We start from the raw sequence: 21,459 nt of genomic DNA, 5'->3' as shown, positions 1-21,459 counted from the left end.
TTGTGTAAAGCGCTTTGGGGTCCTTAGGGACTAGAAAAGCGCTATATAAATATCATCTCAAGAAAATTGAGATGGTAAAAAAAATTTACCATCTCACGAAAAAAAAAAAAGCACCGAAATGTGCGCTGCTTTTCGGTCTGGTTACTACCATTTATGTCAGAAGCGGTGCCATTACCGGTACCCATCCCTATGGGAGCTGGTTCTATTTTTGTAACCTGCTGTTATTGGAGGAGTGGATGTGATGCACAGCACACAGAGACAGTTAAGAAACGAGAACTACAAAAGAGTGCAAACAGTTTAATGAGTCATTTGGACAAAAAAATCAACTTCCTCTTTATTCGACCAGCACTTTGAATATTTCGGCCTCCACCTGTTCTCAGATGTTGGGGAGGAACAGAAAAAGAAGGAAAGCTGAGATGTTCTCCAATTATTTACAAGGCTGGATGACACAAATCATATGAAAAACAAAAACTGAAGAGCTGCCGATCCACCTCCGTGCTTGCTGTACACATCTGTGAGCAGTCTACAGTCTGATTTCTTTCAAGACATTAAAACAATTTATTTCCCCAGATGTGTCAAAAGCTTTAGTGCGTCTTCAGTTTGTCTGCAAACAGCGTCATGAGAAGTCCGTACAGGAAGCCGCCGGCGAGGAGCAGCACGGTGCTAGAGATGGGGCCGAGCGACAGGAGGGATCCAAACACATAGAAGAGAAGCAGTAGCAGTATGGTCCTGTAGCTGGCCAGCGGCCGCAGGCTCAGCCTCGGCCGCTGGCTCCTCTCTAGCATCCGCCGCGACATCGGGCTGTGCTTTAGTTTGGTGGTGGAATCGAGATTGGTCAAGTAGTGACGACTCAGACGGCCCAGGAAGTCTGGACGCGAGCACAGTGCATTCATGTGTCGTCCAAACTGTGAGGGGGCAACAACAGACACACGAGCACGTGTTTCATTCATCACAGTCAGATATGAAATTTACATACGTGAGCACAAACAGTGAAGCAGGCTGTTTACTGAGCTTAAAATCTGTACTTTGTGAACTGAAACTGTTGAATATATGAAATGGTGAGGGGGGCAACTCCTGTTTGAAGACAGCTAAAAAAACAAAGGTGGTTACATTTCTCCTTTGTTACGTGTCACTCTGCTGCTCTCCATCCTCACGTGCCCTGACTGTTTCTACTGTGTTCTACTCACAGCCCCTTCTTGAGTTGTATTTATGACGCCCTTGCAGGCTTGCCTACAGACAGCACTCACCCTCTCATTAATCAGAGAAGAGATCCTGTAGAAGAGCCTGACCAGCAGGGCGTTCTCATAGCTCCTAATGGGCTGCAGCTCCGGGTCTCCCTGATAGTGAATATCAAACCTGCGCAATCCATTTATGATCTGCACAAAAGCACACAAGATCTCTTTAGTCAGTTCTCCTCCGTCCATAACTCTAACGCCCGTCTTCCTCTTTTAGGATCAAATACTGACCTGCCTCCGGCCCAGGTCAGTCAGGATCAGCCCGTTCTCACTCTGCACGCAGTCTGGCAGCTGTTTGCTGTTGCCATCATCCTCCAAGGAGCCCAGGTTTGATATGAGCTGATTCAGCTGCCCCTGGTTTAGCTGCAAAACAACAAAAACCCACCTCCTGTTACAAAGCCCAGCTTCAAACAAAGGACAGGCTTAAATGAACATGCTGCAGTCTCTGAGCTGGGAGTGAATAAAAACATCCAAACTAATCTGACCTTAAATATCTGGCACAGGTTTTCCAAAGCTCTGTCCAGGAACTCGTGGGTCTTTTTCAGATATTCTCCGGTCTCCTCTGGCTCGGCTCCGGGGAAGCTGTTGTTCAGATCAGATGCGCCGAGTCCAAACCAGGACAGGAAGGATTTATTAGCCGCCACCTCACTCGAATGATCTGATATCCTCTTGGCTGTCTGTCTGGCTTGTGCAATGATCTGGATTAGCTTCATGACCTGCAGGATGGACAGGAGGTGAAAACTCGGAGCAACACAGATGTTTTCTGTTCCTCTGTGGTTGACAGACCAACTTAAAAAGCCACACAGGTAAACTTACCGCTCCCCTGAGCTCCGTGCCAAACATCTGCTTGTATTGACAGTCCTGTCCTTCCAAACCGTAGACGTGGCTCTTCACCTTGAACACCATGTCTGTCACCACCCGCTGCCGTGATGACAGGTAGCTGCCTCCTTGTCCTGGCGTTAGGTAGCCGCGGGGCTGCCGGTGGTGGAGGACGTGCTCGGGCTCCAGGAACAACTGCTCACCTGCAGGGAGACGATTCCAGGTGTTTGTGGAGACTACAAAGTGACAAAGCCACTGTGGAGCCTTAAGTCATGTGGTAATCATTGGTGGTAACCATTCAACCAGTAATGATTAATTTCTATATTAGTGTCAAGAAATATGAAAAATGCTAGTCATATTTTCTAAAAGATATCCAAACAGATCCACGTTATCAAGGTTTTATTTTTAACCAGCGTGAGAACAAAACACTAACACTTTACTTAATGAGCAAATGAAAAGTTCAGATGTTCATATGCAGATTTTTGAACAATACTAATGAGCCCAACAAAACAAAGGAGGAAAAGCAGATGTCCCTCGTCACCTTTCTGGATCATTTCTGCCAAGTTAGGCTGAGCGAAGACTTTGGCCACCCTGAAGACCATCAGCGCATTTTTGGCATTCACCAGATCGGTCCTGACCGCTCGGTTCAAAAACACCTGGAAGAGCTTGGTGTACATGAGCAGGTTCTCATGAACAAAGGACTCCCTGCATGAGAGAAAGTTATCATCAGTAACATCATCAGCAGAACCTCATCTATCAGTCCGAACCCCAAAACAGCAACAATCCCCAGACTTCCACCTTTCTGAGGATCCATGTTAGAGCTAGGATTCAGTCAGCAAAAAGAACTACAAGTAAGCCCAAAATATCAGTTTTCATTAAAAATCTATTTATTAAATATGTCTCATTTAAAATCTACCAAAATCAAACCACCTGCACTTACACATGCTCTAATAATTGTCTCTTGTCCAGCTTTATTCCACAGTATTTATCAAACCTGTGCCTGTGGAAAGGTAATGGACATTAAAATGAAAACTACTGCATCTCTTTAGCCTCATTTACAAATTAATAGAATGGACCCCCTCCTCAAATATTCATTCACTAGTTGCCGATTATTTCTGAAGCCAAAGTGTCACGGCTGGTGCAGCAGTCGTGTGGTGTTTGTAGTAAAAGGACCCAATATGCAGGAAACGGCTAGATGCAGGTGAGCGTTTATTTGCAAGGTGGAAAACAGAAAAATGAGGCACGAGAAACTACTAAAAACCTAAACTGGGAACACTAATGAGGAGACCTGAAATAATAAAGCAGGATGAAGAGCAGAGAGACGCAGGACGAATGAAGAGAACACCATGAAACGCAGACGGAGCGATGAGGAAACCAGGCAGGCACACACTATAAATACACACAAGGTAATGAGGGAATGACACGCCAGAGGGGAACACAGCTGAACCTAGTTAGACACGACGAGACACAGACACAGACCTTCAAAGCAAAACAGAAGTATACACTGACGACACAAGAAACTGACCGGGAGCATAAACTATAACCAAAGAACAGGAACATCCCAAATAAATAAATAATAAAATATAATATAATATAATATAATATAATATAATATAATATAATTAATTAATTAATTAATTAATTAATTAATTAATTAATTAATAATGATAAACACATAATGCTGGGTCAACTACCCAGGACCATGACACAAAGGGAGAAAAACAAGATGAAGATTTTATGGACGAGCACTTCAGAGTCCACTCTGCTCACCATTTTTCAGGCACTGTTCTGTTTTGGTCGGGCTGAGGGTTGGCCTTCTCCCCGGTGTATCTCCAGGGCTGGATGTAGCTCAGCCACGTCTCCAACACCTGAACACGGACAAAATACGCTCGTAGCAGCAAACTGTGTGTTCATGGAGCAAAACAACCGATGATCACGACATGATGTGAGAGACCTACCGCTCTGAAAGACGCGTCCAGAGGCCAGTGACCGAAGCAGTGCTGCAGGAACAGGTACAGCTTCTGCTGCACAAAGCGCTGCACCACCACTCTGTGGGGGAAACACAAAGTTAACTAAAACCTTCAAAAGATTTCAATCCAACAACATTTAATGATCCACTTCCTGCTTTTGTTCTTTTATTTAAAGTCAGGGCTGTAGTGAAGCTACCACTGCATGCTGATACATGATGCATATCTATAAGCAACAGTTCAACCATTAAATCTGCTTTACTTGCTTAATATTTTATTTTAGTAATAATTGTTCTACTTCCACAAAGTCTGACAGCAGCGTGTGTGCAGGAACTGACCTCTTAAACTCTTCCAGTGGGCTGGTGTGGGTGTGCGAGTGGGCGGAGGGCGAGGACGACAGCTGCTCAGGCTTCAGGCTGTTGGAGAAGGCGTGTAGGTGTTTCACCAGGAGACGCACCACCAGCACGTGCTCCTCCGTGGGGCTGAAGGGCTCCTGCAGAGGGAACCGGTCACACACAGTGCTCGGACATGACGCCAAATATGCCCAATCGCAGCCAGGATTGATGGAAAAAGCAGCCATCGCAATGCATCCCAATCCACAAGCAGCCAAACAATTACCAGACGCTCAGAGAGAACAGAGGTCCCACACTCAGGAGCTGGAGGGCTTTCACACGGTGTGGACTGACTGTGGAGCGCCATGAAGGAATTTATACCACACTGTATTTAATCTGAGTGTGATCGCTAACATCACAAACACCGGATGAAAAGCTTCCACTGACACTGAACTTAAAAAACACACTTTGCAATTTGCATATTTTCCTTGTAAATGTCTCGCCTGAACACTTACCACTTAATTTATTTACCGTTTCCCTTCAGTGACCCTAACGTTTTTGTTTTATTAAAAAATAATTTATATATTAAAACTGTGGGAAACTAAGAGGTGGGACCTCAGTGCTCAAAGCTGCTTCATCAATCAGCTGCATGTTTCCTCGTCTGGATAACACCAGGAAACACAAACAAGCGAAGCAAGGAAAGTAATGATATTTACATCTTTCTGATTGGCATGTAAAAAATGATCAATATCACATTTGAAAAGAAATCATTTTTTAAAATAAGAAGTTCTGATTTGATTGTAGTAGTATCTTTTGCTTTCAAAAGATTAATGCTGCCAATAGAGAGAAACACTACATAAACAACAAAGCACAGCAGACAGTGTAAAAAGCATGCCTGTGGAAAAAAAAAAGCAAGAACCACACCCAAACCAGTAGAAATCTGCTCAAAGATTCATTTTCAAAGCTTCATTCCTGGATTACTTTCTCTTTCAAGGATACTTCTCTGTAAAATTCATGATTTACAGTCAGACTCAAAGGAAACAGGCCAATCATCCTCTGGTTTACCGACAGCAGCCAAAGAATTAAACGCTGTTACCGTATAATGTGGGTAATCTCTGTCTTTTAATAATCAGATGAAAGTCAATAAGCATGGCTCAGTTCTAAAGTACAAATAATCCCTGAAACTATGATTAAAATATCTTAAATGAACGCTTTTTATTAAACAAGCCTGTAGAATGAAGCTAAACAGCCGCTGCTATCATCTGCCATCTACAGGCCGGTGACTGGAATGACATCGTCTGGTTGTTGACATGAGAGAAGTAACCTTGACTGTGAGCTTGAGTGACTGAGGTTTACCTCCAGGAGGCCCCAGAGGGGCGGGGGTGAATGAAAAGGTAAAAGTACTTGGTAGGTGTGGAGGGTCCCAGAGCCTGGTGGGGCGTGAGGTTGGCACGGCATGCTGGACATACTGAGGCGGTACTGCAGCAGCGCCAGCTGTTCACCCGTAACCACCAGGGGGGGGGGTAGAGGAAGATGAGGAAGAGGAAAGACAACGACGAAAGGTGGAGGAGCAACAGTGAAGAGAGGGGGAGAGGGGGAAAAAAGTGAGGAAGAGGAGGCAGGGAACGAAAAAGGTGGCAGGAGGAAGGTACACGTGAGAACAGGAGCAAAGGAGGCAGCAAAAACAGGAGCGAGAGCGCAACCAGACAGAGACAATTGGCCGGAAATATTCAGGAGAAAAAGAGCAGGAGACAGGAGAGGAGACACAAAGACAACAAAGTGACTTTGGGAACAAAATGAACTGCTGGGGGCGACGCAGACGCCGTTCCTACACCAGACGCGAGTTACGTGACTGTAGGGACGGGAATCATTTCACTCCAAAATATTAGGCTTTGTTCATTAATACTGAAAATGTATCTGAAACCCCCTAATCGCTGGCTGCCATCAACCACGAAAGAGTGAAAAACGAGCGAGAAATCCCAGTTTGTGTTTTTAAACCGTCACTGTAGATCCAAACTAAAATAATTCCCATTCCTACTGTTCAACAACAGAAACAGAGGGAACTCAACACTGTAAGATTTTGGGGTTTGTGTGTAAGATTATAGTAATTTTTAGCATCAAACTGTTAACGGAGGGACAAAGTTTTAAGGATCGGACTGAACTGTGAATTATGCAAAGCTGCCAGAGCAGAAGATAAAAACGTGGCGCTGCAAATGAGCACAACACGCCTCCAAAATCTTGCAGGTTAACTCCACTCTTATATATAACAGACACAGTGACCTCACACAGCATTTAATAAAGTTCAGGTGACAACAATTAAAATCATGTTTACTCTTCGGGACGGTCAGAATGTCACACACAGTGAGTCCACCCTTTCCTCTGCAGTCTCATGCAGCAGTAAACAGAACATCATCTACAGCTGAACTACACCCACCAGCCACTTCATTAGGTACTCCGAAGGTTCAGCTGCTCATTAAGGCAAATATCTAATCGACCAATCAAATAGCAGCAACTTAATGTATTTAAGGACATAGAGATGGTCAAGATGACCTGCTGAAGTTCAAAGTGAACATCAGGGTGGGGAAGAAACAGGATTCAAAGTGATTCTGGTCCCAGACGGGCTAATGGGATTTTCTCCACACAGCCATTGCTGGGATCTAAAGAAGAGAAACCAAGATGACAGAAGAGCATCTCTGAACACGTTGAACCCCGATGCAGAAGACCACACCAGGTATCACTCCAGTACAACTCTCCATCACCAAAAGCTCAGATAAACTGGTTTCTTCAACATGACCGTGAGTTTGCTGCACTCTAACGGCCTCCACATCTCAGCCTAATAGAGCACCTTTGGGATGTGGTGGAATAACAGATTCACATCATCACAAATCTGCAGCAGCTGTGTGACACTATCGTGTCAACATGAATCTCTAAATGTTTCCTGCACTTTGCTCAATCTGTGCTACAAAGATTAAGAAGCTCAGAAAGCAAACAAGAGTCCAACTTGATACTAGCAAGAGGTGTACCTAATGAAGTGGCCATTGAGCATACAACTGCAAACAAACAAATCAACCAGCTACTAATATTTGATAGATGAATATTAGGCACGTTTTGCTGCTCTGGTATCACAGCTTTGTCCTTAAATCCTGGACACACATGGAAATTTCTTCAATGTTTTTTGTAGTTTGAGTTCGATCGTTGAATCAATCAATAGTTAAAATACTAAGCGTGCAACTCTTAGCTAACGTGCATCACTTTTGACTTTCAGGTAACTGCAGACAAAAGCACAGCTGCAAAGAAACTGCAGTTGGGTGGATATTCAAGTAGGTAACATGCTGACCGTGTAATAAATAATAATATAGATGAGGGGGTCTAAGCACATGCTGTATATTTACAGTGTCATGCACACTGTATACAGTGCAGGTGAAATAAACACCAGCATAAGCGTCTGTCGCACTGAGACACACATTTATGCACACATTGATCCACTCCACATAACTTTATGCTGGTGTTGTACATACACATGGAGAACATACCAGCAACACGCTTGCTGACACAGACATGCAGCATGCAAAGGATGTGGTAGGAAGCAAAAGCACTACTACCAGGAACATGCCCCAATCCCTTTATGCAGGAGCTCTAAGCTCAGACTGAAGAGGCTGTTTACAGCAAGTATTCAACTACAAACTGATGCTTCAAGCAGAGCAGCTGCTTGAGGAGTGAAAATGCAGAGACGAGGCTGAAGATACTTAACTAATAATAATTAAAAACAACGACAACAACATGATATATGTATTTTACAAATCACGGGACCTCATGGGTGTGAAGGAGGGGTTGTGGTCAGCCAATCAGCCGTGCGAAGTGGACAGGTGTGTGTGTGTGTGTGTGTGTGGGAGGAAATGTATATATCTTACCTTTACCTGAGGAGACTGCAGCTTCTGATACATTTCCAAGGAGTAGTGATGGAGCCAGATCTCCACAAACATCTGAGGAAGATCAAAACACATATTTTGAGGATTAATGATTAGTCATTTCTGTTTTTAAACACGCCCACCAAAACTGAAAACTGTGTATTAAGTCTCTTCACTGCCTTTCAAATGTTTTGTTTGTAACAGTAAGTGTAGTAGGAGTCATATTTAAAGACTGAAATTTAGCCAAATTCAGCTGAAGATCATCTTCTTGCACCTCAGTGAGGCAGTGGTCCTGTTCTGAACACTCACACCACGGTCTCGGATTTCACCACGACTCAAACGTAAGCAGAGCCAGTGGGACAGAACAGAACTGGCTGTGAGAGATCTAAAGACAGCTGCGGTGCTGAAGATGATCCTGAAGGGGAGATTGAAGAAATTGAAATCAAGTATGATTTATATTTTCTTGGGATGGTTCCTGCAACTTCCACAAGAAATAAGCTGATTAATCACACCTAAAAATACCAGTTACAGCAGTCATATGCACGTCCACAGTCCAAACAAAGGCAATAATGACCCAGAGCTGTATCTGCATCCTACCTGTAACAGGGTTTCAGACCTCCAGATTTCCTGGGCTGCAGGGTCAGCGTTCACTGAGGGCTGATGGAATATGTGATGCTTCAGGAGACTGGGGCTATGGATGCCGTAACTGGCAAAAGAAACACTGGACGATCTGTTGAAGGCACAGGAAGAGTCTGAATTCAAAGCTTTTGAGGAAATGCAGGATTTTTGTGTTACACAGTATTAAACATTCAAATGTTTCTGCCATTAGAGATTCGTCTTGTCATTAGCACCTCGGTGAAGGAGCAGAAACAGAGCCTCTGGAGTCGGAGAAAGGGGAAGGAGGAACGCTTCCTTCAGTGGGGAGGAAGTACTTCAGGTAAGTGTCCACCAGCACAAAGTAGGCGCTGTCTGTGGAGCTCCCGTACTGGCCTGGAGGGTAGTTCTGAAATCATAAAAAAGGGCTTATTAGTTTTTGATCAGGTGGTTCAATAAAAAAAAATATAAAAGTGAATAATGTGTTAGACTGACTTAATAGTGACAACCTCACCTTTGGTGTGATGAGACAGTAGGCAAAATTGAACATGAAGAATTCAAATGGGTCTGAAGAAGGTTAAGGAATAACCCAACTGATCTTATAAGAGCATAATTCATTCCTTCTTTAATTAAGAAATCATAAGAAATCAAAAATGAAAACATTTATGCTTCAGACGTTTGGAAACAAAGATTTTTTTCCGTTAGACTACAGAGACCAGATACATGTGGGCGACCTGGTCCTAAAATCAGCAGCTCTACAAGTGATTGCTTCATCAATCCTTCAAGAACTCCATAAAGAAAACTCAGACTTTGCTGTTTGCATTGCAAAGGATACTGAAAGCGATGTTCAGCGTCAGGAGACCAGAGAGAGGGAACTGCAGCTTGTTGTGGAACAGCGGGCAGTCTGGGAGAACTCCCTCCTGGATGCAGGCTTTCACAGGACCCTAGAAAAATTAAAACAGTGATAGAATTTCAGTCTCAAATTCTGCCAAAAGATATTTTGCAGTATTCATACAAGACCAGTGATGTGGTTACAGCAGCTCTATGTGTCTGAACAGTCACTCCAACATAAAATGACAATATTTAACTTCAAACGTCTGACTGCAACAGCCAGAGGTGACGAGGCAAATATTCTTACCGGGAGATAATTGATTGGTATTTCATATTTGTACTCTTCCGCCTGAAGTTTATACACAAGTTTCATCATTGGACCACTGGAAAAAAAGAGAGAAATAAAAAATATTTTAATATTTTAAAAATACAACGAGTGCATGACATTCTAGAAAACAAGAAGATTAAAAATGGAAGCGCTATATGAGATCTAAAAAATATACTAGACGTGCTCTTCAGGGGGGCAAAAAACAAGTCATAAAAGCAGAGAACTTCAACACGTCTGACCTCGTAGCTCGAGTTTCTCCTTCTGCCAAATTTACTAAATATTTTGAATCTTATTAACAGATTAAAAACCTCAGCAGGTTTCCAAGATATTCCACTCAGCTGATATGAAGCTACCTGGGATTTAGGAAGTCCATAACAATGTTGTACTCGTTGCTCCGTGAATGAAGGAATCGCAGGTTCCAGCCAGCGATGACACCATCCAGGCTGCCAAACACACTCTCCACCAGCCAAGGAAAGATCAGGTGCAGCTCCTACAGGGAGGAAACACACACACACACAATAATAAGAAACACACTTTAACGTTTGCCTGCCTGACAAATAATCATATTCAGGCCTCCATCTCACTGTGACAGTGCAAGTCCTGACTACAGTGGAGCCAACAGAGAACAACAAAACTGCACTCGTCCTTTGTGTCCCTCAGCAAAACACCCACAGCTGCTTGCAAACAGAACCCCAGCTATCCACAGAGACCCCCACATGCCTCAGGAAACAATGGTCTCCACTGATCTGGGGCACAAATGTCTGAAGCTGGCAAACACTGAACACTCCCTGGGCTGTGACTGATGACAGAAATAGATTTGTGGCCTGAAAAGTGAAGCCAAAGCACAAGTGCCTTAAACTTGCATTGAGGATAACCAGATCATAATGTGATCTTCTTTTACTACCAGCCAATTGGAATGCAGCATAAAATGATGGACTGCCCAGAATGACACAAAAGAACAGATGTACAACAAAATGTTTGTGACTCCAAGAAAGACGAAAACAAAACAAAGAGCCAACGGGACGTTTAGTTGTATTATGAACGCTCTGCCTGATATCACGACAACAGAGAGGAAGTAGCATGCAAACAAAAAGCCGTCTGTCCCGGTTCACTGTGCAGGCTACTTGCAACCAATGTCGTGTCCTACCAACACTTATTAGATTCATGACAGACGGGGCCTTGCAGTCACACTGTGGCATCTGAAAGCAGGCCGCATTCCAAGAATTCAGTTATCTTGGATTTACGTGCACATCTTTCAGAGTTCAGTTCAAAGTTCAAATTTCTTCTGGGAGGAAAATGAAACTACACAATCGGTGAACGTGAAACATTAAACTGATCTCTGCCTGAATGACGTAATTCTCTTACTGCATCTCCCAATCTGAAAATATCTTTGCAGCTATTTCTCATGTGGGAGTTCATGCAAACGTTCCAGCAGATATTCTATCGACTCTTTTCACAGCAAATAAAATAAATCCAGTGATAACTACCTTTGCAGGATACTCATCTATGATCTTCACCAGATCCTGGCATCGCTGCAGGAGAGGTTTGGTGGTAGCATCGGCTTTCAGGTTGGCCTGAAACAACATCACATGTCACAACATATTCATGACCAGAGAGGAGCTATTCCCTTTAAATGACTTCATAACTAAGTGCAGGACTCAGAGACTCACCAGCAGGAAACTGGGCTGCTGTAACGTTGGATTAGCCATTAAGGACCCCGATGTTTCTTTCTACTTCTGTACAGTCCACCTGGATCCTGCTGCAGTGGCAATAACACAAACTTTAATAAGAAGACTAACTTTAACAGTTTTAACACGTTTAACGGGGAAACTTTTGTTGGCTTATCACTAAAAGAAGTGGATGGTAACCGTAGTGTTAAAGAGGCTGCAGTGTCTGCCACTGAAGGGATCCTCAGCAGGAAGACGATCCATCAAAAGCAGCACTCAAGTTAGCACGAGCGGGCTAGCAAAGGCTGCTAATAGAGCTAGCACAGACAGCTAATAGTAGCTTAAACTAAGAGTAATGGTCGTTAAATCGGCTTTTAATTAAAGACAACACACGTCACAATCACAGAACACATTCTCCGCTTTCAAATCAGCACTGTCTTGCCTTTTCTTGCGATTATTCTTCAAAACTACAGCCACTTTCTCAGAAACCGCGTTTCCATCAGTGCAGTTCAAATACGACTACACTGCTTCTCCTCTTCTTCGTTGGTGTTTTACTTCACTCCAGATGGTTGATGATCGTGTTGTCGTACATTACTGCCACCTGCTGGAATCACTGATGCACTGCAATGTCCATTTCTCCCTCAGAGGCGGAACGTTTCCATCTCTTCTGCGCACGTCTGAGGTAAATCCGGCCAACAACAATCTATTTTATTCTTCTTTTAATAATAATAAAAAAAAACAATCCTCGAATATTGTTCATGTACTCTGAAAACAAATGTTTTTTCTGTGTGACTTTTTTTACTTGAATTCTACAAACCGTTTTTATTTACGTGTTTTCACATTAAAATATAAACCTTTTATTTAACATGTTACTTGTAGTTTCACTTGAACTACAGAGGTAGTCTAGGTGAAAATATAATATTTAAAGTAATACCTCGTTATTTATCCAGCTGTATTAATCTTTATTTTATTAATATATCGTATGGTTACAAGTAAATCAAGTAAATGACCACTATAATCACCTAATAAGCCTATATCACGCAAAATAATTACTTAAAATCTATGAATTAAAGTCTGTGTGCTACAGTAAAGATGGTGGTGGAAGTATAATTTTCAGGAAGAAAAAAACATTTTAGGCTGTTTTTATTAGATGTGACTTGAGAGCTGTTATAAATACTCCTCTCTGATTTCTCTCTAGTTTTGATTTTTGGCTTTGCCCTGTTAGCATGAGAGATGGTACCTACAGCCTTGCTGCATGTCTCAGCACCGTCTCGAGTGACATCCCAGGACAGAGGCCACTGCAGGAGAGCTGAACAGTGCCAGTAGGGCTACAAAACGACCTCCAGCAGGGCACTCTTCTCCTCAGACTATCAGAATGAGACTCCACGAAGAGGACACCAGGGCGCGATGTGTGGAGACCTGTGCTTAGAGCCCAGGACTGTGCAGCTCAACCAGAATTCAGCCAAAAACTCCAGAACAAAAAAGATAAAATGCACAAATGTTTTTCTTTGTTTTATTTTCACTGAGAGTTATCATTTGTGGCTTATTCACATACAGTAAAAACGATGACATTACACGGTCTCGAAGCTTATTAGAGCTGTGAAGTAAAAAAGTCTGAAATTTGCTTATGAGGAAAACACAGGTTTATATAAACTTACAAAATGCAGTAAATTCTACAGGATACAGAAAGGAAACTAGAAAAATAGAGTTCTTTAATATACATGGACGTAAAGAGCTATACATAATGTTTCAAGCAAGGTCCATTTCATGTGTGCGTTTCCATCGAGGCCTTTAATCCATCAGGTATGTGTGAAGCTTACGTCTCAGAACAAACATAGATACCTGCTGAAAACTCTCGATAGTTTTTAATAAACAGGGTTAAATGTGAAGCAGTAAACTGGGCAAACACTGGAGTCTGCTGTCAGCAAGTTAGATCATATAAATACGCTGCGTCTGTCTGCAGTGTGTCTGAGATCCTGAAACATTTCCCCCTCCAACTGTCAGTCAAACCTGAGTTTGGATGCAAACTGCACGCCAGCCACTGAGGTGTGTTAAAGGTCTGAATATTTAAACATGTAGAAGAGACATGAAAATAATAAAAAGGGTCAATCTGAGGTGTATAAAACATGTTTTCTTAGAAAAGCTGGCAGACATTTTGGCTTTTAGAGATCCTCACTTGCAAAAGGAAACACATTAAGAAACAGTTTCAGGGACCTTTTAACTTACTTGTTTCATTTTTTGTACTGAAAGCCAACTAAATGCTATCATCAGGGCAAAAAACCCACATAAAAATTAAAAAGCATGTCTGAAATAAATCCGAGTTCCCCTCTAAGCTCGCCTTCTCATGCAGCTCCAGACTGATTACAGAACTGCTGCTATTTTTCAACCAATCAGTCAAAGTCCTGTGCAACAAATCAAAGCAACCGTTTCACTTAAATTTCATTTTCAGAAAACTGGTCAAAGTCACATAGAGGAAAAGCCCTGGTGAGTGAAGTGAACGATGACTACGGCCACAAATCCCAGCTCCAGCGTGCAGCACAGAGGCTCAAACAGACCGGACTTCCAGGGGGTGACCTGAGAACAGCAGCAAAGCAATCAGTCCAGAGCTGCACACAAAGATGACCCTGAAGGGGAGATCATCCAAATTTAAATCAGACCTTGCTTTTTTTTGTTTATAGGTGAATAACTGGAACTTGTCCTTTAATTGCAGCTCATATCTATCAGTACATCTGTCAGAGAATGCTGCAAAGTCTAACTTACACTTACTTGGACTACTTTTCTACCAAATGATTTATCTGACTGTAAACTATCAGCAACAGCTCATAAATGCATGAGCAATTTGACCTACAAAAACAAGACTTCAGAGACAGATACATGTTTCTATCATCTTTCTACATACATCCTTATATTTCCATTTCCAAGTCTTTCTAAATACTAAAGATTTCAGGACGAAGACAAACGAATCTCTTTTTCTGGAATATTAGTTTTTAATGGTAAATTATCATTAGTGTCACTTTGTTGGCCGGCTTTATTTGCTCAGGAAGCAAACTTTCTTGATTTGACCCCACCGTGTCCTCTGCATGTACAGGATCTGTTGTCCTCGGCAGTCTCTGATCCTCCAGGCGACTAGAGAGGAACCTCGGGAGGGTTGTTCCTCCTCACGCGAGCCTTCCTGCTCTCCTGTTTCATCTTCAGCGCCCGGAGCTTCTGCTGCCGGCGCTTCTCGCGGTACCACAGTTGCTCGCAGTACTCATCCGCGGTCAGACTGTTGCTTCCCACCTTATGCAGGTCTTTGTAGCTCCTCAGAGGGAGCTGCTGAGGCAGCCACGAGTTCCCATGTCCTGGCAGAGAAGGCGGTGCATGAGGGGAGCCCGGCTGGCTCAGAAACCCAGCAATCCCTCCTCCTCCGGCCGGGCCAGTTTTCCCCAGAATCACTGGGCCTGGGAGGTTGGGGTTGTGGCTCTGCATGTAGCGAGCTGGGTTGAGGCTGTGCTTAGGGATTATGCGAACGCGGTATCGAGCCAGGACCTGGGTGTAGGAGTGCTCACGGCTGGTGCAGGTGTAAAGGCCCGAGTCGGCCTGTTCCAGCTGCTGAATGAGCAAGCCTCGCTTCATGTGGAAGGAGCGGTCGTCGTCGCTCTGAGGGAGCTGAGGAAAGAACGGCAAAAGTTCAGTCTGTGCTGTTCTTTGTATTCAAGGAGGTGCAGCAGAATATTGTGTGCACTCGTGTGCAGCAGTGCATTTTGGAACAATGGTAGTTAATGACAGTGGGACAGTTCGGATTTTAGCTGTTTTTACAGCCCACTGGTGGGTTTATATGCAACACGGCCTCTCTTTCTAAACATCTTTTAGATGGTCCAATCTTGGTCAGACAGAAACAAAGTCTGTTTCTGCGATACATTGTTTCTGTTTGCTCAGATTTAGCCAGAAAATAATGTCTGTTAATGTCTTGTCCTTTGGAGGCTCGGGACTAAAATTATATATAAATAAAACCAGAGGAAGGGGAACGTTTAGAGGACAAATCCAGAGACTAAAGCCATGATTAGGGTTTTTGGTGAATGAGCCACATCAGAGAGAGGAAGAAGACTCTACTGTAAACATTTGTAAAAATCTGAATGCTTTTAATGTGAAAACTGAAAAGGGAGCGGTAAACTCACCTCTCTGCTTTCATGTGTCTGACCGACAGTCTGCTGCTGGCTGTCTGAGACCTGCAGCGTCCACCTGAGCTCCGCCTGGGACGAGCGAGGAACACACTCCAGGAAGGTGGAGTTTCCCTCAACACCGTACACCACCTTCACCTCCACAGAGTCTGAATCTGACAAAGACACAGGAAAACCTTTAGGATATTGTTCTTTTGCTTTCACAGCTCTGCACACAGTGCGATGCTCCCAGGGAAATGATGGAAATGATTCTTTTCTTTTTGTAGTTAGGTTTGTTTGAATGTGAGACAGCACAGGTGATAAAAGATTATACAGAAAAAAGCACTTTTTTTGCATAGAACTGTAAAATGAAAGATTTCCTTAACTGTAAAAAAACGAGTTTTCTGTTATTTTTGACCACAAAACAGAGAAACCTGCAGTTATGCGATACATCCACTAGAGGGCGCCATATGCTTGTGTTCAGAACACCATGGTAACAACAGGCATTTTACCTTATTTTCACTTTTTTGTAAAAATACAAGGTGACCATTTTTAAAAAGTGCTATCAGCTCCTGATAGTTAACACCAGTAATTAAAATATGAAGTAAAAACACAAATGTTCCTTCTCAGGTGAGACAGGTGAGTTGAGTGATTCAGTGGATTTTCTGTTCACAAAAAAAGAAAAAGCAAAGGTTTCAGGAAAAGACAAACTGCCACTTCTGTTTTTCTCTGATACAAACTAAACAGTTATTTAGGATCGTGTACAGAATTCAGCAGCAGTCTGGTTTCTAATGAAAATCATTTATTAACAAAATCAATAACAGATCCAATCGAAGGCGGAGCTGAGGGAGGGCTGAGGAGGAGGTGTGATACTTCCTGATTCAGTTATCAAGGGAGAACTTTAAGATCAAATAAGGATTTTTTCCACACAAAAAAATCCAACTTAAACACGCTGACCTCATGTGGGACAGTGGGATGGGGATTTTTCAGATGCAACACACACACACACACACACACACACACACACACACACACACACACACACACACACACACCATAACACATTAAAAAAGTCAGACACACTCAGAAAGACAAACACTTCCGTCTGTCACACAAACAGAGTGAATCGATGGGTCAGTCCTGATAACAGCGACTAAATATGTCAGGAAATGTGACATTTAAAAAAATTGTATGTAAAATTGATTTCTTTGCAGTTTTTAACAGAACTTTAATGTTTTTTTCTCCCCTGAAAAGTTCACCTGAGTATCTGTGTCTGATATAAGTTGGGAAAGAAACGACATGAATCCCACTAAAGGGGTCAAAAGGTTCTGACCTTTGGAAAATTTTGCATGTTAAGTGTAACAAAGTTACTGTACAAAATAAATCAGTGTTGAGGGGGCCAGGTGGGGGGGACTCACATTTAATATATGGAACGATCAATAATGCAGCAGAAATGAAAGAATACAATAACTCCTACATGACTGGTGTCATATTAGACTCACTGATCACACACAGAGGATCTGAGCATCAGGTCATGTGATCTTTTATTTACTCGCAGCCAAAATTCAAGCACAGAGCGATTATGGGCCCAACAACATTCCTACCCCACAGTGACACTTAACACTCTGCCACTGGTCACAGTACAGCACATGTACACATGTAAGTGTGTACATGTGCTGTACTGTGTAACAGCTGTCAGGAAAATTATATTTTAAACAGTTTATTCACATCAGCAGAGGAAATGCTTACCGTCCTCTGTGTCTGGGCACTGACTCCAGGGGTCTCCATACTTCACATCCTGTCTGCGCGCCCGCCTGACACACACACACACACACGCACACACACACACACACACACACACACACACACACACAGGTTAGGTTGAATTTAAAAGAGCAGATTTGAATCTGTGAGCTTCGTTCTTTGGCCGTTTGCATTGCTGACTCACAGTGAGAAGGTTCAAAGCTCTTTACTGTATTTTTTATTTGATTTATTCAGATAACAGCGACGATACCAGCACATGGACACTGTGAGTAACATGCAATCGATTTAACATAAAGCGGACTTTTAGCCGGAGCTTGGTTCAAACATGGACGATGGATGGATGCCACTGAACCTCTCTCATGCTTTATATCAACATTTATTTGTTTTTGTAAAAACTGCACAGTCCTCTGATGATTTAATTCATGCTGAAAATGTTAAAAAGCAGCTTTGTGTGTGTGTGTGTGTGTGTGTGTGTGTGTGTGTGTGTGTGTGTGTGAGCAGACTTCAGACTCATCGGTTAAAGCACAGCTGACAGCGGCAGCAGCAGATAACGCCGTGCCTTTAGATAAACTCGTATAAGTGCATTAAATCCTCCCCCTCGCTGTTGTTGCTGAGCTCCTCTGGTGCCAGAAAAAGGAGCTACTGTGATTATGAATGAGGAAACAAGGAGTGAGAACAGGCTGTGAAAATACAGAGTGTTTGTTCAGAGCTTTGTCACGTCTCGTTCTGCTGAGGCCTCCCTGTTACCCCCCCACCCCTCGCACCCATCCTCCCCTGTTTTAGCTTTAACTCATCTACACGACTCCAAAATCACGATTCCTGCATCCTTCTCTCTGCAAGTCTCCTTTCAGATGTTTGAGGAAACTTGAGCGCAGCTTGTATTCAAGTGTTAAAATCTCACTGGCTGTGCAGGCACACCATCACTATCAGCTGATACGGATGTCATTTCAGCTTCATGTCACTGCTGCGCGGCCATTTGACCTTTTTGTTATTGCCCTTCTTATGGTATAAATTCATGACAGAACTGCTTCATGGTCATTAAAAAAGAAATGAGTGTAATGTTTATTTTAGCAACAATCAGCAGAACCGAGGGTCAAAAATCACTTTCAATCATAGCTCGGTTCACTGGAGGTGCCAACTTACTCCAGGAGCAGCGCAAATGCAGGACTTTTCATTTTCCACTTCATTTATATCTGTGAAAAAAGGCTCGGAGAACGTGTTCTTGTGTTTTTATTGTTTTTTATCCTGAAGGCCATCAGAGGGACAGCAGAGCATGTTTTTACTATAAGGCAGAGGCTGTCAAAGCTCCAGAAGAAGTTCGGTTCTCACACTGCAAAGCTTTTAGCAGCTAAAACTCCAGCGTACCGGCATCAGCACCGTCCACACTTTCACTGCAAAACAAGGTCAACACATCTGCAATCTTCCCGCTCCCCCGGCATGGGAGGTCACACAAAGGTGGTCATCAGCTTGATAAGTCAACACGGGGTTTATCAAACTAGGGGGCGGCTGTGCACACAGAGTCATCTACTAATTGGAAGGTCGGTGGTTCAATCCCTGGTTTCTCCACTTTGCATGTTATCTTTGGACAAGACTCTAAACCCCCAGCTGTCCTTCATGCATCCATCAGAGCATCTGCACACGTGTTAGACAAGGTGAATGTGGCTTCAGTTACCATGGCGATGTATCCCAGGAAGATGTGTGTGCATTAAACTTTTATTTTATATTTTTAACTGCACTGGCTCTGTGGCCCAGTGGTCTGCAGGGGTGCAGCTTGTTTTTCACAGAAATATCTGGCTCTCGAGGTTCTATTTGGCTTCCTGATGTAGTTTTTGTCCTTTATCGCACTCTAGATGTTTGATTGTGGCAACACGTGGAGCTCACAGAATAATTCACAGCCTTAAACTGTGAAAACGCAGACTGAGTGTATATGCTGAGATGTCCCTGTGGTCTGCTTTCTGTCACACAAAGAGCTGTAAAGACTTTAAACCATCAGAGTTAACTGGGTGCCTGACGTCTCTGTCCGCTTTAATTCTTATGAAGCTACAGTTGCGTTGAAAAGTTGCTCAGTTTGCACAATTACCCGTTTTAAATTTAAAAAATCATGTTGTTGAAATGTGCCACATGAATGAACTTCAGCTATTATCTTTGGACAACAGCCAACATGAGCAGGACTGAACACAGTAAGAGTAAATCCTAAAGCGTGTTCACACTCGGGTGACTCGGGCTGATAAACGTCCTCCCCCTCTGTCCTCGTTACCTCCGGCTCATGGCGAAGTATCTGGAGCAGGTCTGTCCATCCCAGGAACAGTAGGGGTCTCTGGCCAGGCAGCACTCAGCACAGCCGGTCCCGTATAACTCGCACCTCTGGAGCCCCAGCTGGGCCACGCCGAGCTCGCTGGACACGTACAGCTGTTGCTGTGGAGCAGAGGGGGGAGGAAGAGGAGAGCATTTCTGTAGGCTGGACATACATCCTCATGGCTCATATCTGTTGCACAACTCTAAAAAAGTTGCTCAACATCCTATTTCATCCATAATCTTCATATATGTTTACGCTTCTCTCAGTTTTACATTTCAAATGATAGATTTTGGGGACTCGTGTCACCGAAATCTATAAAGATGTAAAGATTTAAAGATGCTACAGAGACGAATGATTTAATCAAAGCTGATTTTGCTGCAGAAAAGTCAACATCTAATATTTAGATCAAATTTAAATACTTTAGATATTTTAGTCTGAATCGTCTGGATAGATGTAAAAACACACATTTCCTGTTTGACCACGACCATCACTGTGACACGAACCAAATAACGACTTATTTAATTTAAGAAAGCTCCAAAAATACAAAAGTAATCCAAGTCCGACACTTCAGAGAGAAACAGAGAGACTTACTCGCTTGGTGGAAAGCTCCATGCTGAGGATGGGAGTGGGGCTCTGTGGGATCAAGAGGAGACGTATAAATATAAGAAGTTACAGATAACGCACGATGACAGACGGCGGCGTTCATCAATGTTTATGGCGAGCAGCGTGATAGGTGAGAATTATTAATGAGACGAGGAATAATTTAGGATTTAGGAGTAACTGCAGTGCCGGCTTCATCAGGCTCAAGTTTCTTGTTACACAATTCAGAAAAATGCTTATTGGTGAATAAATGTGGGAGAAAGCAAAGACGAGCAGCGTTTATGCCGTTTAACAGCTGGAGCGACGCTGGCTTTGTACTGACAGCAGATAAACTTACAGATGAGATTATTAGTCAGTAAATCAGTGGACGATTAAAAATGACCAACATGATATATAAAAAAAACACTTCACTATTTCTTATTTATTTTTATTACGTAAATATTTAAACAGCATTTAAATATCGATGTTATAGTCAATAGATACATGTGAGTATAGTTTTGAGGATTCTTTGACTCTATACTAGATAAAACTTTATTAATCCCTCGGGTGGGTTCCTCTGGGGAATTCGGTAAGAAATGTTGCCATGAGCAGGATTCGAACCCGAACTTCCGGGTCTCAAGGCGGCTACTCATCTAACTGAGCCAAACTCATTCTGCAATTAAACACATGTTTAATTGCAGAACTTGTATCTTGGTAACGTTTATATGTATTTTATAGCTTATTCAATATTATGTGTACCTGGGCAGGGACTGCAGGTCTGGCTAAAAGTCGCCCAGTCTGGGAGCCCAGACTCCCCAATGCTCAAACCAAACTTATCCCCATGACTTAAGTGACGGACTTGAATAAATGAACTTAGTTACTTTGTGTAAACGACCCATTTTATATAAAAAAAAGAACAAACACACGTTTTTATTTGCAGACAAACCTGCAGGAACGGAGGAGAAGGGTCGACTCGCACCACTGACTCCAAACCACAGAC

The 21,459-nt window shown here is 42.9% G+C and overlaps 2 protein-coding genes and 1 long non-coding RNA gene across 12 annotated transcripts in view; 1 reads left to right on the top strand and 2 right to left on the bottom strand.

The window, feature by feature from the left end:
* Positions 1-277: 277 nt before the first annotated feature.
* smpd4 (sphingomyelin phosphodiesterase 4) lies at positions 278-12,246 on the bottom strand. Of its 6 annotated transcripts, none has more exons than XM_013265969.3 (20): positions 12,124-12,246; positions 11,685-11,773; positions 11,502-11,588; positions 10,368-10,504; positions 9,994-10,069; positions 9,691-9,799; positions 9,370-9,422; positions 9,113-9,264; positions 8,859-8,991; positions 8,265-8,336; positions 5,710-5,847; positions 4,360-4,514; positions 4,013-4,103; positions 3,825-3,922; positions 2,596-2,759; positions 2,052-2,257; positions 1,721-1,951; positions 1,467-1,598; positions 1,248-1,376; positions 278-905 (listed from the first exon to the last, which is right to left on the bottom strand). In XM_013265969.3, exons 2-20 carry the CDS (start codon positions 11,721-11,723, stop codon positions 585-587), a joined length of 2,523 nt encoding a protein of 840 aa, XP_013121423.1. In that variant the 5' UTR covers positions 11,724-11,773; positions 12,124-12,246; the 3' UTR covers positions 278-584. The 6 variants fall into 6 exon arrangements, with proteins under 6 accessions (XP_013121423.1, XP_005463022.1, XP_019212334.1 ...); XM_005462965.4 differs by having other exon boundaries at positions 5,758-5,847; XM_019356789.2 differs by having other exon boundaries at positions 8,271-8,336.
* On the top strand, positions 12,230-13,974 carry LOC112846865 (uncharacterized). The gene is made up of 2 exons (XR_003220046.1): positions 12,230-12,363; positions 12,880-13,974. It is a non-coding gene; the product is annotated as an uncharacterized LOC112846865 (long non-coding RNA).
* Positions 13,181-21,459, bottom strand: part of si:dkey-49n23.1 (semaphorin-3D) — a 110,415-nt gene continuing 102,136 nt past the window's right edge. For 3 of the 5 annotated variants that reach the window (XM_019356793.2, XM_019356792.2, XM_005462962.4), the window contains 5 exons: positions 20,472-20,513; positions 19,842-19,999; positions 17,570-17,634; positions 15,839-15,996; positions 13,181-15,329 (listed from right to left, as the gene is read on the bottom strand). In XM_019356793.2, the coding sequence (XP_019212338.1) occupies positions 14,808-15,329; positions 15,839-15,996; positions 17,570-17,634; positions 19,842-19,999; positions 20,472-20,513 (945 nt within the window). In that variant the 3' untranslated portion in view covers positions 13,181-14,807. The remainder of the gene's footprint in view (positions 15,330-15,838; positions 15,997-17,569; positions 17,635-19,841; positions 20,000-20,471; positions 20,514-21,459) is intronic. The other 2 variants (XM_025907057.1, XM_025907056.1) reach the window with 2 other exon arrangements.

Source organism: Oreochromis niloticus, linkage group LG5, assembly GCF_001858045.2.
Source record: "Oreochromis niloticus isolate F11D_XX linkage group LG5, O_niloticus_UMD_NMBU, whole genome shotgun sequence".
NCBI lineage: Eukaryota > Metazoa > Chordata > Actinopteri > Cichliformes > Cichlidae > Oreochromis > Oreochromis niloticus.
Note: the sequence above shows the minus strand (reverse complement) of the source record. Positions and strands in the feature narration are given on the sequence as shown.

Excerpts from the sequence above, each read along its gene's own strand:
- smpd4 (XM_013265969.3), bottom strand. The coding sequence starts at position 11,723 with ATGGCTAATCCAACGTTACAGCAGCCCAGTTTCCTGCTG. Across the intron at positions 5,848-8,264 it reads TGCAGTCTCCTCAGGTAAAG|CTGGCGCTGCTGCAGTACCG; the intron begins GTAAGATATATA and ends ACGGGTGAACAG. Across the intron at positions 4,515-5,709 it reads CCCTCTGGGGCCTCCTGGAG|GAGCCCTTCAGCCCCACGGA; the intron begins GTAAACCTCAGT and ends TTCCCTCTGCAG.